The sequence below is a fragment of the Trypanosoma cruzi genome, genomic scaffold (genome assembly GCF_000209065.1).
Source record: "Trypanosoma cruzi strain CL Brener 1047053517035 genomic scaffold, whole genome shotgun sequence".
Classification (NCBI taxonomy): domain Eukaryota; phylum Euglenozoa; class Kinetoplastea; order Trypanosomatida; family Trypanosomatidae; genus Trypanosoma; species Trypanosoma cruzi.
Window position 1 is genome coordinate 72,344 of NW_001849510.1, and position 15,599 is coordinate 87,942.

Genomic DNA, 15,599 nt, shown 5'->3' on the forward strand with positions numbered 1-15,599 from the left:
TGGAATAGTGATTTCTATTATGCTCACTTCGTGTGTCAGGTGTGCCAGCCGCATCGTCGTGGTACGCATACTACGATATGCATACTGGTGGGGGTGCGGCGTCCACACCCAAAGCAACCTCTTCAGTACCATTTTCTCAGCAACCTTACTCACAATGGAAGTGAGGCTGATGGGTCGATATGACTCAAGCAGTTCCGGCGACTTACCGGGTTTAAAGAGTGGAACGATGGTAGCGCGTCTCCACTCAACCGGGATCGTACCGGTCGTCCAACTGTGGTTAACGCAACGAAGAAGGAATCGGAGGCCCTTTGACGAAATATGTCGCAGTGCCTCACTGTGGACTTCATCCGGTCCGGGGCCTTGCCATACGGCGCATTACGCAGCGCAGCAAGCAGTTCCGTACGATTAAAAGGCGCATCAAGAGGGGAGTGAAGATGAGCAACTAAACCAGATGTGGTGGCAGACTCGCTGTTGTCCTGTGGCTCAGAACTAGATGAGAGCGAAGAACCTGAAGTAGATGTAGCGGCAGACTCGTTGTTGTTCTGCTGCCCAAAAAGAAAAGAAGCATTAATGTTCAAGGATGCACTCTGTCTGTTGATGCCTTTGGAAAACCTAACTGCCTTGTGAGAGGGGTGAAATGGAAGAAAGATGCGATTGAGAGCATTCGCTGCTCTCCTTGCTGTTTTATAAGTGTGTTGACCATCTCCTAATAACATTGATGTAGGAGATGGAAGTGATGCCTTTTTTCGTCCGGAAATGTATTTCCATGCGAGTGGCTCGTCTGGATTTAACTTGCTGATGCGACGTAGATACGTGTTGCGCAAGCGCTCTCGGAGCAGGAGGAAGAATTGACTCCTTGTCCGTTGCATTTCTGCCTCACGGTCGGGCGTCGGTAACTGTAGATAGCGGGCCTTGCTGTCGGTGGCAATCCGCTCTGCCTCCATGAGAGTGTCGTCCCAAAGCCTGGGACCGTCCTTGTGCATGCCGCGGGGGCAATGTCGTCGATACGAAGTTATAAGCGCTCTCGTGAAAGCTCTGATGCCGGTGGACTGCTTTTTACAGTCGTATGCCGGAAGTTGTGCGTCGAAGTCCTTGATGAATAAATCCCACTTGCACTTCCCCCAACTGTAGAAAAACTTAGGTGCCGAAGGGGGTGCCGAAGGTATGGTATCCATAAATGCCTGATGCGGCGTGAATGTCAGCATATAATGATCACTAAGCGGCGACACGGAAGCTGACCAATCCGACACAGTCAAATGCTTTGACCATGTCAGATCGATACAGGATCGTTCTCTTGTGCCACGGGCATACGTGATCTCACCAGGGGTGTTAACCAAGGTGAGTCCCGCATCCGTGCGCAGTTCTAAAAATTCTGCAGCAACCTCGCCTGGAGAAGTCTCCAAGAATGGCTCCCACTGTGGGTGATGCATGTTGAAATTCCCGCACAGCAGGAGCGGCGACGAGGCTGGAAGGCAGTTTACTAACCGCCTGAAGGATTGCGTTACTTGCGGTGGTGGTCTTATATAGGCACTCGCTACAATAAGATCACGGTTCTGGTCCAGAGCAACCTGGACCACCACCACTTCAAGGCTGGTGTCATGCTGGGGGATGGTGAGGGGTATACGCTTGGAGCGGAGAGTTTTCCGCACCAGCACCGCCACACCGCCTCCCTTGCCGATGCGCGACTGTGCATAGAGCACATAATCTCCAGTGTGCATGCTGGCGATCTGCTCTGACGACTTCCAAGTCTCCTGAATGGCTATTATGTCTGCTCCTTGCGCCATTAATGTTGCGAGTTTTGACGGCGTGAGGCAAGAAACGTTCATCTGGAGTACTGCTATGGGGCCTGGGTTCTGCTCAATGTCTCCGCTTAGCAGTAGCTTTTGTCGTTGCGCGTCACATACGGCACGCAAACGGTATGTATAGCGCTGATAAGCGCCGATGGAATTCAGCAGCGGATAGAAATACCGCTCCGCGGGCAGCCATGTAAATGGCTCCATCTGGTGCCCTTCCGACCCGTTTGTGCGGCGCCTCCTGCCTCTCCGCGGGCAGCGGATGGGCAGCAGGCGCTTAGCTTCCTCTCTAGCAAAGAGTACTAGACCCTGGCACCACGTTGAGGTGGCCGGCTGAGCTAGGGGACGAGTTAAATTTTTTTTTTTTTTTTTTTTTCTACTCTTACCAGCGCGTCTAGCTATACAGTGCCATCTGAGTGCCGAAGAGGTGGTCGAGCAACGACAAAAGTTTCCTGCTATGAAGCAACTGCCATTGAGAGAACTTTCCGAGGCGAAGGTCCTGTTCAATGCCCAGCCGTTGACGCACAGCCAAGGTGCCTGGACATTCTAGTAGAAGCAGATGGTGCAAGGTTTCCTGCGGGCCGATTGGCGTGCTTGTGGAAGCTGGCTGATCCTGCGGCAGCAGAGATCGCCTCCTGGCACTGCTGTTTCGATGCCGTGTGGCGTCTGGGTTGTGTGCGCAGCGACTTCTGTGCTGTGCGGTGCTTCTCCGTGTGGGGAAAACCATGTCACAGAAATCACATTTGAGCTCGGGAAGCGGTGGGGGATGTTCCGGATGAAATGACCGACAGTGACTGACGAGACCCGAGAATCCCGTCAATGTGGAATCACAGTGCGGACATTTCTCCTTCCGACGGCGTGTGAGGGTCCGTCTCCTTACTGGAGAGACGTCTTCCTCCCTCGCCGACGGGGGAACAGTGTCCGTCCCCGGTGCAGTTGGATCGTTGTTAGAGCGCATATATGCAGACTGTTCCGGTGAGATGTTGCAGAATCGGCATTGGTTCGTGCAATCTCTCACGGCCCAGTATAGTCGGCCCCAGAGCTCAGATTCCCCGCACCTTGCCCTTGCGAGGTGAACCAGTTCCTGACGGTGAAGAACTTCCTGAGTGATCAGGTCCTTACCGCTGAGATCTGATGGCCTTGTGCCGCAAAGCAAGTAGCGATGAGTGTCTTGACGAAGGGTACTACGCCACTTGTTGGTGAGCTGGGTAGTAAAACATGTCAGCAGATCCGTATGCCATAAAGGTGCGATTCCTTGCTCCGTGTATTGTCCGGTTTCCATAGTCTGCGTCGCATACTGATCTGCAGGCTCGTTAGCATGTACTCCGCAATGTCCATAACAAAACTGCAGGTGCACGGACCAGCCGGCACACGTCAGTGTTAAGAGACGCTGCCAGATCTGATCCTCCGTCCAGTCTGTCTGACTGAGCGGGCCCTTGTTTAGAGCCGCTAGAAGAGACTGACTGTCCGTAACCACAAGCAGGGTTTTACGCCTGTGGCGGATACGAGGAATCATCAGCTTCTCTAGGGCTAGAAGCAGCGCACGGGATTCCGTCCTGTAGCTGCATGGGCCTGCACCGCAGTTCATGCTGGCCTTTTCTATTATCTCCGATGAGTTGAGGGATGAAAGCAGTATTCCAACCCCTGCTGACTTGGGAACGTCGACACCGCCATCGGTCGCAAGTATCCACGAACGATGGCGGTGCAGCGCCAGAGCCTCTTCGCTGAGTCTGCGCTTTTCCCGTATCAGCTCCTCTTCGTCAGTTATTGAGTGGTCTATCGGAAGTTCCACACCGATGGTGGCCCGGCGAGCGGAGGCCGCAAACCGTGGAGGAATGGAGCTGCGAAAGAACCGCTCTTCGCGTGGTGAGCTCTCGGTGATGCCATAGTCCTTTGTGTATGCGTCTACAAAGGCATATAGCTCGTCCCGAGATAATGGCGAGATGCGGAAACCGGCGCGAGGCGGTGGCTCAGGCGGGGGTCTCCGCATCCAGTCCATCTGACATGCGCGTGTGTTCTCAAATATTGAGAGCCGCGCGCGCAGGCAAAGGACGTGGAGCGGCGGCATATTAGCCTCCAGTAGCGCGGATTTCGGGTCAACAGTGCTCGGAACTCCGCTGACAATGCGTGCCAGAGTTGCGTACGTCTTCTGCATCTCATTCTTCGCTGAATCCGTCGCTACTGCCCATATGAGCTCGCTGCCATAGCGTAATTTGGAAGCACCGTATCCAATGACGAACGTGCGTAGGTCATGTGGAGATGGTCCCGCCTCTTTGTGCGCTATGCAGCGTAGCTGCGATATCCGTTGCGAAGTGGCAGCGCATTGCTTGGTGGCCGCCACATTTAGCGTCAGTCGTGGATCGAGATCCATGCCAAGAAGCCTCGTAGTTCGCGATGCCCCCATGGTCATGACTGGGATTTGACATCCAGCCACTACCAGGGGCCACCTTCCTTCACGATCATAATCTGACTCCGTGTGCGTGGATAGTGTGAACCAAGCGGCTTCACACTTTGACGGGTTGATGGCCAGGCCATTTTCCTGACTCCACGCATGCAGTTTTTGAAGAACCATGTTGGCAGTGGGAATGACGTCTTCCCGGGACTGCCCCTTAACGATAATAGAGAGGTCGTCCGCATACATGTCTGCTGTGACACCCGCAAAGCTGTTCAGCAGATTGAGAAGTGGGTGTACGTAAAGGGAGAACAAATACGGTCCCAGCACGGACCCCTGAGGAACTCCTCGCAGCATGGGACGCCGATCGCTGTGTCTGTGGCCAACTCGTGTCTTCGCGTAGCGACCACATAGAAAGTTTCTAAGCCACCTTCGACAATTCACCCCCGGAATATTAGCCAGCAAGCGACTGAGGACTCGATGATCTATGGAGTCAAAAGCCTTGCTGAAATCAACCAACACCAGCAGAGTCCGATGGGGTCTGTAGTGGAGTTGATTGCCAATACCGCTCTTCTTGGGAAGGCTCACTTGGAAATAATGATTTCTATTATGCTCCACTTCGTGTGTCAGGTGTGCCAGCTGCATCGTCGTGGTACGCACACTACGATATGCATACTGGTGGGGGTGTGGCGTCCACACCCAAAGCAATCTCTTCAGTACCATTTTCTCAGCAACCTTACTCACAATGGAGGTAAGGCTGATGGGTCGATATGACTCAAGCAGTTCCGGCGACTTACCGGGTTTAAAGAGTGGAACGATGGTAGCGCGTCTCCACTCAACCGGAATCGTACCGGTCGTCCAACTGTGGTTAATGCAACGAAGAAGGAATCGGAGGCCCTTTGACGAAATATGTCGCAGTGCCTCACTGTAGACTTCATCCGGTCCGGGGGCCTTGCCATACGGCGTATTACGCAGCGCAGCAAGCAGTTCCGTACGATTAAAAGGTGCGTCAAGAGGGGAGTGAAGACGAGCAACTAAACCAGATGTGGTGGCAGCTTCGTTTTTATCCTGTGGCTCAGAACTAGATGAGAGTGAAGAACCTGAAGTAAATGTAGCGGCAGACTCGTTGTTGTTCTGCTGCCCAAAAAGAAAAGAAGCATTAATGTTCAAGGATGCACTCTGTCTGTTGATGCCTTTGGAAAACCTTACTGCCTTGTGAGAGGGGTGAAATGGAAGAAAGATGCGATTGAGAGCATTCGCTGCTCTCCTTGCTGTTTTATAAGTGTGTTGACCATCTCCTAATAACATTGATGTGGGAGATGGAAGTGATGCCTTTTTTCGTCCGGAAATGTATTTCCATGCGAGTCGCTCGCCTGGATTTAACTTGCTGATGCGGCGTAGATACGTGTTGCGCAAGCGCTCTCGGGGTAGAAGGAAGAATTGACTCCTTGTCCGTTGCATTTCTGCCTCACGGTCGGGCGTCGGTAACTGTAGACAGCGGGCCTTGCTGTCGGTAGCAATCCGCTCTGCCTCCATGAGAGTGTCGTCCCAAAGCCTGGGACCGTCCTTGTGCATGCCGCGGGGGCAATGCCGTCGATACGAAGTTATAAGCGCTCTCGTGAAGGCCTTAATGCCGGTGGACTGCTTTTTATAGTCGTATGCCGGAAGTTGTGCGTCGAAGTCCTTGACGAATAAATCCCACTTGCACTTCCCCCAACTGTGGAATTTCTCTGGCGCCGAAGGTATGGTATCCTTAAATGCCTGATGCAGCGTAAATGTCAGCATATAATGATCACTAAGCGGCGACACGGAAGCTGACCAATCCGACACAGTCAAATGCTTTGACCATGTCAGATCGATGCGGGATCGTTCTCTTGTGCCACGGGCATACGTGATCTCACCAGGGGTGTTAACCAAGGTGAGTCCCGCATCCGTGCACAGTTCTAAAAATTCTGCAGCAACCTCGCCTGGAGAAGTCTCCAAGAATGGCTCCCACTGTGGGTGATGCATGTTGAAATCCCCGCACAGCAGGAGCGGCGACGAGGCTGGAAGGCAGTTTACTAACCGCCTGAAGGATTGCGTTACTTGCGGTGGTGGTCTCATATAGGCACTCGCTACAATAAGATCACGGTTCTGGTCCAGAGCAACCTGGACCACCACCACTTCAAGGCTGGTGTCGTGCTGGGGGATGGCGAGAGGTATACGCTTGGAGCGGAGAGTTTTCCGCACCAGCACCGCCACACCGCCTCCCTTGCCGATGCGCGACTGTGCATGGAGCACATAATCTCCAGTGTGCATGCTGGCGATCTGCTCTGACGACTTCCAAGTCTCCTGGATGGCTATTATGTCTGCTTCTTGCGCCATTAATGTTGCGAGTTTTGACGGCGTGAGGCAAGAAACGTTCATCTGGAGTACTGCTATGGGGCCTGGGTTCTGCTCAATGTCTCCGCTTAGCAGTAGCTTTTGTCGTTGCGCGTCAAATACGGCACGCAAACGGTATGTGTAGCGCTGATGAGCGCCGATGGAATTCAGCAGCGGATAGAAATACCGCTCCGCGGGCAGACATGTAAATGGCTCCATCTGGTGCCCTTCCGACCCGTTTGTGCGGCGCCTCCTGCCTCTCCGCGTGCAGCGGATGGGCAGCAGGCGCTTAGCTTCCTCTCTAGCAAAGAGTACTAGACCCTGGCACCACGTTGAGGTGGCCGGCTGGGCCAGGGTTTTTAGTTCTCCAAAGAAGTCCTCATTATCCTCATAATCTTTTTCGCTGTCGTACATCAGCAATCCATCCACGCACACAACCAAATGCTTAACATAATAATCCATTCCCAGTGCCACCTGATATTTTCTGCCCCGCACCCGGTTGCGATCCCCCGACAAACTCCGAGTGTTGCCGTTGATTGTTACCTCCCACTTATTTTCACTCGTGTACGACAGACAAAAGAGCACCGTGTGGCCGGGGTCATGTGGCTTCACACCCGTCAAAGGGATAGAGCTGCTGCTGCCTGCTTTCGGCACCTCGCGGACGGACACCGTCGCCATGAGGGTGAAATTCTTGTCCGCAAATTGGTACGGCTGATTCGGCCCCATGTCGCCAACAGGCCGCTCCGCCCCTGCTCCGGGTCCTTTGAACGTCAATCCACCATCGGGAGTACTTGTCACCTCCCCGCGAACGGCTGCATTCACGCAGAGGTACTCGTCTCTCCATGTGCTGTCAGTTGACGTGCTGGATAAGAAGCCAACCAGCCCTTTGGTGAGGCCACCACCTCCTTCATGTCCCCCAACTTCTCCGACAGGCCCACAAAAGCAATGTTGTACTCACCGTCCTCTGCAGCAGCGACCTCGTACGAGCAGCACAATCTCCTCGCTTCTATTGGATCCTCCCATACCCGCAGCTCAACGGAGTGCAGCAGAGTGCTGGCGGCGACCTTCTCACCCACAGCGGATACCGGCCCAACATCATAAATTCGCTGCAGTTCCGACAGCCACAAGTGAAGTCGACGCGTTTCTTCTCTACCGTCCGTCTCGGAACATACCGGCCAGCTGACGGGAATGACTTTCTGTCCATCGACCGTCGCGCTGACGTAGCCACCCTGCACGCCGTGCCCCGCACGTGTCAGTGAGTTGCCCCACACGCGCGAAAGAGTGTCGTATGCCTCCGTCCACCGACTCCCCCTTTTCGTCCGCCCAGTAAGCCCCGCGGCTGCCGTCCGCACTCGACGTCATCATGACGAGATCTCTGTCCTTCCATGCAAGTACCGCCGGCCGGATGCATCCCGCAGATCTCGTATCCCTTGAAAACTCCCAGCCATAAGCAAAAACTTTGGCAACGATGATCAACAAAACGACCTTTCCATCATCCTTCAAGGCGTGAATAGGCAGCACGTAGCGACTCTTGGCCTCCAACCGAATGACTGCCCCGCCACCACCCACAAATGGTTTGAATTGTTCGGGAATGGGTTTGAAATCCTTCAAATGGCCGTCAAGATTCGAGGTGCCGCTTCCATGCCACGCAAACTCCTTCTTCCTCTCATCCTCATCGTCATGCGGAACGTCACCCTCCGCCATCCTGGGCGTCCAACAGTCATCACCAGCCACCTTCGTCAGTGGAGCCCCTGACTTGCCATAACCCCCAACAAAGGCCCTTTTATACCCCCATCATCCACATACTATCCGTGGTACTTGTGTAATGCGCTTTAACACTGGTCACAACAGCGCCTTTCACGTACGCAAGAGAAGATGCACGGAAGGAATCCAACGTATGTATCATAGATTTGTTCTCTGCATCATTAAACAAATCCCCTCCTTTTAAAATGATTCCATTCCTTGAATTGCCCTCCTTGCCATAAGTGGCTTCACTGCCGCACATCATCACGACAAGGAGGAGCAGCACCGCGAAAGTAAACGCACGCCGGGACATGTTGGGTCTCTGCGGCTCACTTTCTCTTCCTTCCCTCCTCCTTCCGCTGGATCCGGTCACGCGGCGACGGTTGTGTGTGCGGGGTGCCTTCACTTCAGCAACGCGTGAGAGCATATAAATATGTGTGTGTGGGCGGTCTGTGTGCTGTTGGTCCTTTCAGTGCCTTCGAATTTCACAGTAGCGATTCGCGCTTGTTTTCCCTCTATGTGTGTGAAAAAGTAGAGAGAGAAGGAAGCATGCCAAGCAAAGAGACAAGACAGTGAGCAGAGCCATCCATCCACTGTGAGCGGCATCATCATCCCCGCCGCAGCCACTCCCAACAACAGCGACTCACGCGCACAGACACACGGAACAGGAGAAGGAAGAACAGCGCACCGGGAACACACAGCGACCGCCACCAGCAGCAGGAGTCACGGCGGGTGCTTCTCCCACGCGTCAACACACCGAGCAACGCCCACACAAGAAAACAACCAACGAGATGCAAAAAAAGCACGGCCGCCCTTCGCAAAGCCCACGCGCTGCCGCCCGTCGTTTAATTCTTGTCCCTCACAGCCGGAATATCCCCAACAACAAAATCCGCAGCAGGAAAGACGCGTCGGCACGCGAGGCTGCAGGGCGGGAAGCAATCCGCACTCGTCCCAGGCACCCTCAACACCACACCGCCCACTGGCTGCAGGCCGCCAACATCACACCAGCAACATGTCAATAAAATAAATCGCACGCTCCTTCCCTCCTCGCAAAAACCACCGCAGCCAGAATATTGTGCGTGCGTTCTCAGCGCACAGCCGTGTCTCGATCCCACTCCCCCGCTGTCTCTGGGTGCGTGTGTGTGTATGCTGTGCGTCTGCCCGTGTCTCTTCCTCCCATGCTGCGTGCTCTCGTTGTGCCCGCCCGGTGCCGGCCCGACAGGAGAGTTGACACCGCAAGCAACAAGCGAAGTCCACAAAGGCCCAAGTGACAATGATGCTGCGCCGCGTCCTCTGCGTGCTTTTCCTTGCCCTCTGCTGTGCGTGCGTGTGCGCCACGGCTCAGGAGGAGGGGCAGTATGATGTTGCTGTTGTCGAGGCTGGGGAGGGCCAGGATCAAACTACAACCACCACCACCACCACAACAACAACTACTACTACTACGACGACCACCACCCCCTGGCTCAGCCGGCCACCTCAACGTGGTGCCAGGGTCTAGTACTCTTACTAGAGAGGAAGCTAAGCGCCTGCTGTTCATGCTTCAAACCCGATGAGTAGTTGTTACTTAGTTTTACGGGCCGGAAGGGCAGATGTTGGAGCCATTCTATAGTGGCTGCCCGCGGAGTAAGGTTATCCTTGCTACTGAATTCCTTCGTACGCTTACCAGAGCTGCACAATTGAGGTGTAGTTACTACGACTGGTAAGAGAAGAAAAAAAAAAAAAAAAAAAAACGACCACCACCACCAATGCACCCGCCAAGGACACAACCACCTCCAAGGCACCGACTCCTGGCGACGGGAGCGGCCTCGGCGGCCCTTTGTGGGTTCAGGTGCCGCTGCTGCTGCTTGTCAGTGCCGCTGTGGCGACCGCCGGTGCTGCGTGCTGAGGACGGGGCGGGGCGCGTGCGCCGCTCTCGGCGTGACCCACCGAGAGGTGCGCCGCGTATATTTGAGCACCCTGCAGCGGTGTGGATGTATATATGCCATTGTCTTTGGTTGTGCGTGCTTGGCGTATCTTCCGCCGTTTGTTTTGCGCCTGGTTCTTCCGGGTGTGACCATCTTTTGTTTTGGCTGCCGTTGCGTGCTGGCCCCGTGCCGCCTGCCCGTGCATTCTCTGCGACGGCCGCGCGCTGATGTACATCTCCTACCGCCGCCCCGCCACTTGTGGGGGGAAGCGTCGGTGCGCCTAATTTTAAAATTTATTTAATGTTGTTTTGATTTATTTATTTTTAACTTGTGAAAGGGATGTTCGCGGGGGAGCTGGTCACCTAAATGAATATGTCCTGATGAAACGGAGATGTTTCTGCACGATTCTTTTCTACCTTATGAATTTTTGGAAGACGGTGATTGAAGGAACCAGGGAGCCGATAGCGACAGGACGGATTTTTCTTTACTTTTTATTTCTTACTTTCCCACCACCCCCTCTTTGATTCCCACCCCGCGGCGAGGCCTTGTGGCTGGCGGAGCCCAAGGTCTGCCGCTTCGTAAGCAATAAAAAAATATACATATGTATTTTTTTTGAATAGAGTGAACGGGCCACAATTGAGCCCAACGAACTTAAGAGTAAGTGAATTAGTCATTGTGTATACATCCATAAGTAAAAGAGTTTTATTGGATAGTTGATATGTGTGATGTGTCTTGATGTACAATTGAATTACAGTGTTCCCTTAATAGTTGAAAACCTTTAATATATGAAGTGAATAAAGTAGAAATTAGGCGTTTTTTTTTCTGTGCTAGATTAAGGCAATATAAGTTTTTCGAGCCATTATATCACTCACATTGATAAAATAGCCTGATCTTAAAAGCAGTTACTAGGGCTCATTTTTTATATTTTATGCGACTTCGGTATTTATTTATTTCCCACTGCGTAACACTGTATAGCTCTTTTCTTATTAAGCGTATTCTTGACTTTCCTGGATACCTTGAAGAAGAAATTCAAAGACGAAATTTTGACCCAAAACTAACGTATACGGCAATGAAAGATTAGTCTTTTTTTGCTTCTCTGTGCGCGTGTGTTTCATTGGATGCTGGATTTTGTAGTGTTCTGAAACAGGTTGCCAAAGTGCACAACTAAAAGGAACTAATATTTATTTTGCATTGTTGTTTCATAAACCTATTTTTGTCTTTGGTTTCTGTGTTTTGAGTTTTAACTTAGTTGCGACAAAATTGCTTTTGGAAATTTGTCTCCAAGAATCTATGTGGGGGCGATTTACAACCCGGGCTTAGAGAGCACGTAACTTATGGTTTTACCAAAATTTCTTTCGGCATTTGATGTGAATGGGATTGTGATGGGGTATTTGTTTAAATGGGAGGAAATGAATGAACGCTTTCTTTGTACTGCTTTCTTTTTCTATTTGAGGACAAAGCCTTCGGTTTGTCAAAAAAAAAAAACCTCATTAAAATAAACCCGTCTGTCCCCATCCTTGCTTGGAGGCGAAAGGGGAGCCTTAAAATTTTCTTCAGTCGTGCGTGAAAATTGTTGGTGTAATATTTATTTTAAACGGCATGGTAAATAATATTTGACTTCTTAATGACTCATGCCAGCGAATAATCATTAAAACTGACATCTTTTTGCATAATGGATTACAATTATTGACTGAAAAAATTGATTTTAATAATAATAATAATAATAATAATGAACGATAGTAATAATAATACTAATAAAATAAACTATGTAGAAGTTTATTTGGACATGTTTTTACGGCTCATTGCTATCATTATTGTTTTATTTGCTTTTTATCAATATTGTTGTTGTTTAAAAACCATTGATTTAACTATTCAAAAATAAATTGTTTTTATTTTTATTTAAATAGGAGCCTGTGAAAAGAATGATCTCGGGAGAGCTGGCTAACTTAATTAATGTATGTATATCCTGATAAAGGGAATGCACCTCTTTACGACAATCTCTACCGTATGAATCTTTTGGGAAGAACGCGACTTTGTAGATGCCGGGAGCCGATAGAGGCCAGATAAATTTTGTTTTTATTTTGCCATCCCACCCACCCCCTTGAATCCCACCACGGGGCGGGGTCTTGTGGTTGGAGGAGCCCAAAGACAGCCAATTCGTAAGTAATAATATTCAGATTCTAACTGAGGACAAAGGACCATGCTAATGGTCCACAGAATTCTATATATTGAATAAAAGAAAACATTGAAGCAATTAACTAACTAAAGAACCTTTTTTCCTAACTTGTTTGGTTTCCATAGATTTTCAGGATCCGGCCAGCTGCCCGGAAGATTATTCCCTTTTTTGTTTTGCTATTGTTGTTAAGAGTTTATTAAAAAGAAATCATGAAGTGGAAGAGGTTGACTACCGTCGAAGGAGTGATAGTGGTGTTAGAAGTAAAAAAAAAAAAGGTAATATTAATTAAACTGACAATAATGTGGTCAAAATCAATAACCGTAAGCAATCTGACAAATGTATAAATAATGGGAAATCTATAATTGCTACACAGGCAAATCACATTGGGATAACGCTGTGCGGTCTTTTCAGCGTCGTCTTGTTTCAACGGTTAACCGAAATACTAATACTACTACTAATAATGATATTACTACTACTACTACTACTACTACCATTATTATTAAGAAAATTTTTATTGATATTATTATTATTATTATTGTATCTATTTTTGTTGAAGTTATTATTATTATTACAATTACCTTTATTATATTCATTATAGGAGCTTCTGAAGAGAATGATCGCAGGAGAGCTGGCTAACCTAATTAATTTATGTACTTCCTGAAAAAAGAATGCACTCCTTTATGATACTTTTCCTATCGTATGAATTCTTGGGAAGAACACGACTTTCTAGAGGCAAGGAGGCGATAGAGGCTAAAGTATTTTGTTTTTATTTTTACCATTCCACTCAGTCACTTTTGATTCCCACAACGCGGCGGGGTCTTGTGGCTGGAGGACCCCAAAGGTCTGCCACGTCGTAAGTAAAAAATATATTTCTTATTGGAATGGAGTGAGCGGGCCACGATTGTGGCTAACGGGTGGTATATAAACAAACAATTAATTGGTGTTGAAGTTTGAGGATATGGCGGGTCCACTCTTATTCCATTCATTCCTTTCTTATTCCTATCTTGTTTGGTTTCTATTACAACTTCAGGATTCGGCCAGAAGCCCAGTTGAATATTTTCTAAAGAAAAACAGGAACTATATATATATATTATTTTGCATTTTTGAGGAGGAATAAGAGATATATCTATTATAAGAGATGTTTTTCCTTTTTTTCTTCTGACGGAATACAATAAGTCTATGGAATATATATATATATATATATATAATGGACAAGATTAACCTACCTTTTTTCATTGCATCCGCCAAACTGCCAATATCGCCATACATAAAACTTATGGAGGTGATATTCCCGAATTAGGCAGGAATTTTTTTCCAATTAAAAACTTCAAAAACAACAAGGATCATGATTAAATACAATACATTTGACATCTGCCTTGATGCAAAACGCTTTACTGTCGCACATTTTGGGGTACATTTACAAATGAGGGAGAAAAACGGCTCCAAAAACAACTGCGACAATAAAAGAGTCAATATGAAAAATAAGAACATCAAAAAATCTCTTTCGAAAAAACATATTGACAAGGACCTCGGCGCTGGACCAGCATCTGGTGACAAAACGCTCAACAAATAAATAATAGTAACAATAATTGATAATAGATTTTTTTTTCAATTCCTATACTAAGGAAAACTGAAAAGAATTATTTCTGTCGAATATATTTTTTGCATGAAATTAAATTTAAAAGGTAATTGTAAAATACGGCACGAATGCCTTGGATAATCCCGCATTTAGCGAAACGTCAACCACAATGCTGGCTGAAAACCAAAATAAGTAAAATGGAAATCCGCCAATACAGGAATTACATGCACGAACTGGAGAGCAATGTGCGTTTTCATAAGCCGGAAAACCCGAGCTGACATGAATAATAATCAATTAAGATGAGCAAAATTAATAATGCATCAGTTTCATAAAAGCTTCAATGAGGAGCAAAGCAGCAGCTTCACTGATCAGTATATGCTTGATAGCTTCAGCAGCTCCTCAACTCCGAAATCAGTGGGGTTGAGGACTGCAGTGGAGCCTCATTCAATGGAGGAACACCCATTGCAGAATCTGAGAAACCGAGAAATCATCTGAGGCTGAGCCGTTGTTTAATTGAGAGCCTTTGCATCTTCTGTAACGCAACCCGTGTATGCAGGCGGCACAGGTGAGGCTGGCAGAGTTACCGCAATGTTCTCGCTGCTGGGCGCACCCTTTGGTGTACCGGGTATTAACTACGTGACAGTGTTAAGTATGATGCACTGCACGCCTGATGCAACTCGTCGTGCGTTGGGGTATTATCGCAGCATTTCTGTGGCGACGATCGAGGACTCTTTCTACGGTGTGATGATAGGCAACCTCATTATTACCTGTGGCGTGCTGTTGGTGCATTTTTTGGTGATTCTGTCGTTGAAGTGGAAAGGCAAAGGTTCATGGACGAGGACGGCGGAACGCTGCTTTTTTCCTGGCATTCCGTTACTTTTTCTTGTGAATCTGTTTGTGGGGACCTCCTTTGCGTCAATGCAGGGGCTTTCATCCAAGGTAGGGTCTACGCTGGTGCTGAGCATCGTCATGCTTCTGCTGTTTGTCGGCGGCCTCATTGTGGTCCTTTGTGTGTCGATGGCGAAGGCACGATTGACATTTTATCCCATTCTGTCTTTGGAGGGCACTACTCTGCTGAGCAAAAACTCGTGTATGTCAATGTTGGCTGCTGGATGGTTGTTGCGCGTGGGCGGCTTTTGGCTACCGGCTACGGTGGCAAATGGCTTTTTCCTGCTGTTGATGAATCTGCGTCGGTCCCGCGTAGTGTGGGTAACGTTGTGGCTGTGGGCGCCCTTGGTTGTTGCTGTGTTTGCGGCACTTCCGGCGCAGACAGCCGCTGGTTGTATCGCTATTCATGTTGTGCTTATTTTATGTCACTTAATTTTTTTTGGGGCCGTTGCGGTGTTCCGTCCGCTCATCTCGCCGCTGGATAACGGCTACTATCTCCTTGTGGTGCTTGTGAGCGTGTGGCTTCTCGCTGCCGACATCGAACTCCTCCTGCATCCCGACAATGAACCTGCTCTGTTTGCCGCTTGCACTGCTGCCATTGTTGCTATCGTCGCGTTCTTTGTGTACATCGTTCTGAAGACGCTGCAGGTGATTGCGTTTGCCAGAAGGAAATGGGCGGGTGCGGATGTGCGTTGAAGGTGCTGAATCGCGTGTTGCCGTGTCGCATCTGTGTAGATGTTCAATGGGAACGCGGACCAGTGGG

The 15,599-nt window shown here is 49.4% G+C and overlaps 1 protein-coding gene and 2 pseudogenes across 1 annotated transcript, besides 24 other annotated features; 2 read left to right on the forward strand and 1 right to left on the reverse strand.

The window, feature by feature from the left end:
• Window positions 1-2,137: a mobile genetic element.
• Window positions 1-6,272: a sequence feature (areas not merged during assembly with more than two copies in the genome that could not be assigned to a particular haplotype).
• Window positions 2,149-2,169: a microsatellite.
• Window positions 2,150-6,902: a mobile genetic element.
• Window positions 6,273-7,428: a sequence feature (heterozygous, non-Esmeraldo-like haplotype).
• Window positions 6,902-8,716, reverse strand: Tc00.1047053508739.11 (annotated as a pseudogene).
• Window positions 7,429-8,312: a sequence feature (areas not merged during assembly with more than two copies in the genome that could not be assigned to a particular haplotype).
• Window positions 8,313-8,351: a sequence feature (areas merged during assembly that could not be assigned to a particular haplotype. This can correspond to areas where the two haplotypes were merged or to regions with more than two copies in the genome that were merged during assembly.).
• Window positions 8,352-8,914: a sequence feature (areas merged during assembly that could not be assigned to a particular haplotype. This can correspond to areas where the two haplotypes were merged or to regions with more than two copies in the genome that were merged during assembly.).
• Window positions 8,915-12,149: a sequence feature (heterozygous, non-Esmeraldo-like haplotype).
• On the forward strand, window positions 9,563-10,174 carry Tc00.1047053508739.21 (annotated as a pseudogene).
• Window positions 9,695-9,745: a microsatellite.
• Window positions 9,746-10,018: a mobile genetic element.
• Window positions 9,991-10,019: a microsatellite.
• Window positions 10,475-10,520: a sequence feature (AT_rich).
• Window positions 10,519-10,782: a mobile genetic element.
• Window positions 11,900-11,956: a microsatellite.
• Window positions 12,068-12,099: a sequence feature (AT_rich).
• Window positions 12,099-12,530: a mobile genetic element.
• Window positions 12,150-13,048: a sequence feature (areas merged during assembly that could not be assigned to a particular haplotype. This can correspond to areas where the two haplotypes were merged or to regions with more than two copies in the genome that were merged during assembly.).
• Window positions 12,810-12,871: a microsatellite.
• Window positions 12,877-12,965: a microsatellite.
• Window positions 12,966-13,427: a mobile genetic element.
• Window positions 13,049-15,426: a sequence feature (heterozygous, non-Esmeraldo-like haplotype).
• Window positions 13,554-13,576: a microsatellite.
• On the forward strand, window positions 14,537-15,532 carry Tc00.1047053508739.30 (uncharacterized protein; the record flags this gene model as incomplete). Its single annotated transcript, XM_810831.1, has 1 exon — window positions 14,537-15,532. The coding sequence occupies one exon, from the start codon at window positions 14,537-14,539 to the stop codon at window positions 15,530-15,532; it is 996 nt and encodes a 331-aa protein (XP_815924.1).
• Window positions 15,427-15,599: part of a sequence feature (areas merged during assembly that could not be assigned to a particular haplotype. This can correspond to areas where the two haplotypes were merged or to regions with more than two copies in the genome that were merged during assembly.) that runs on past the window's edge.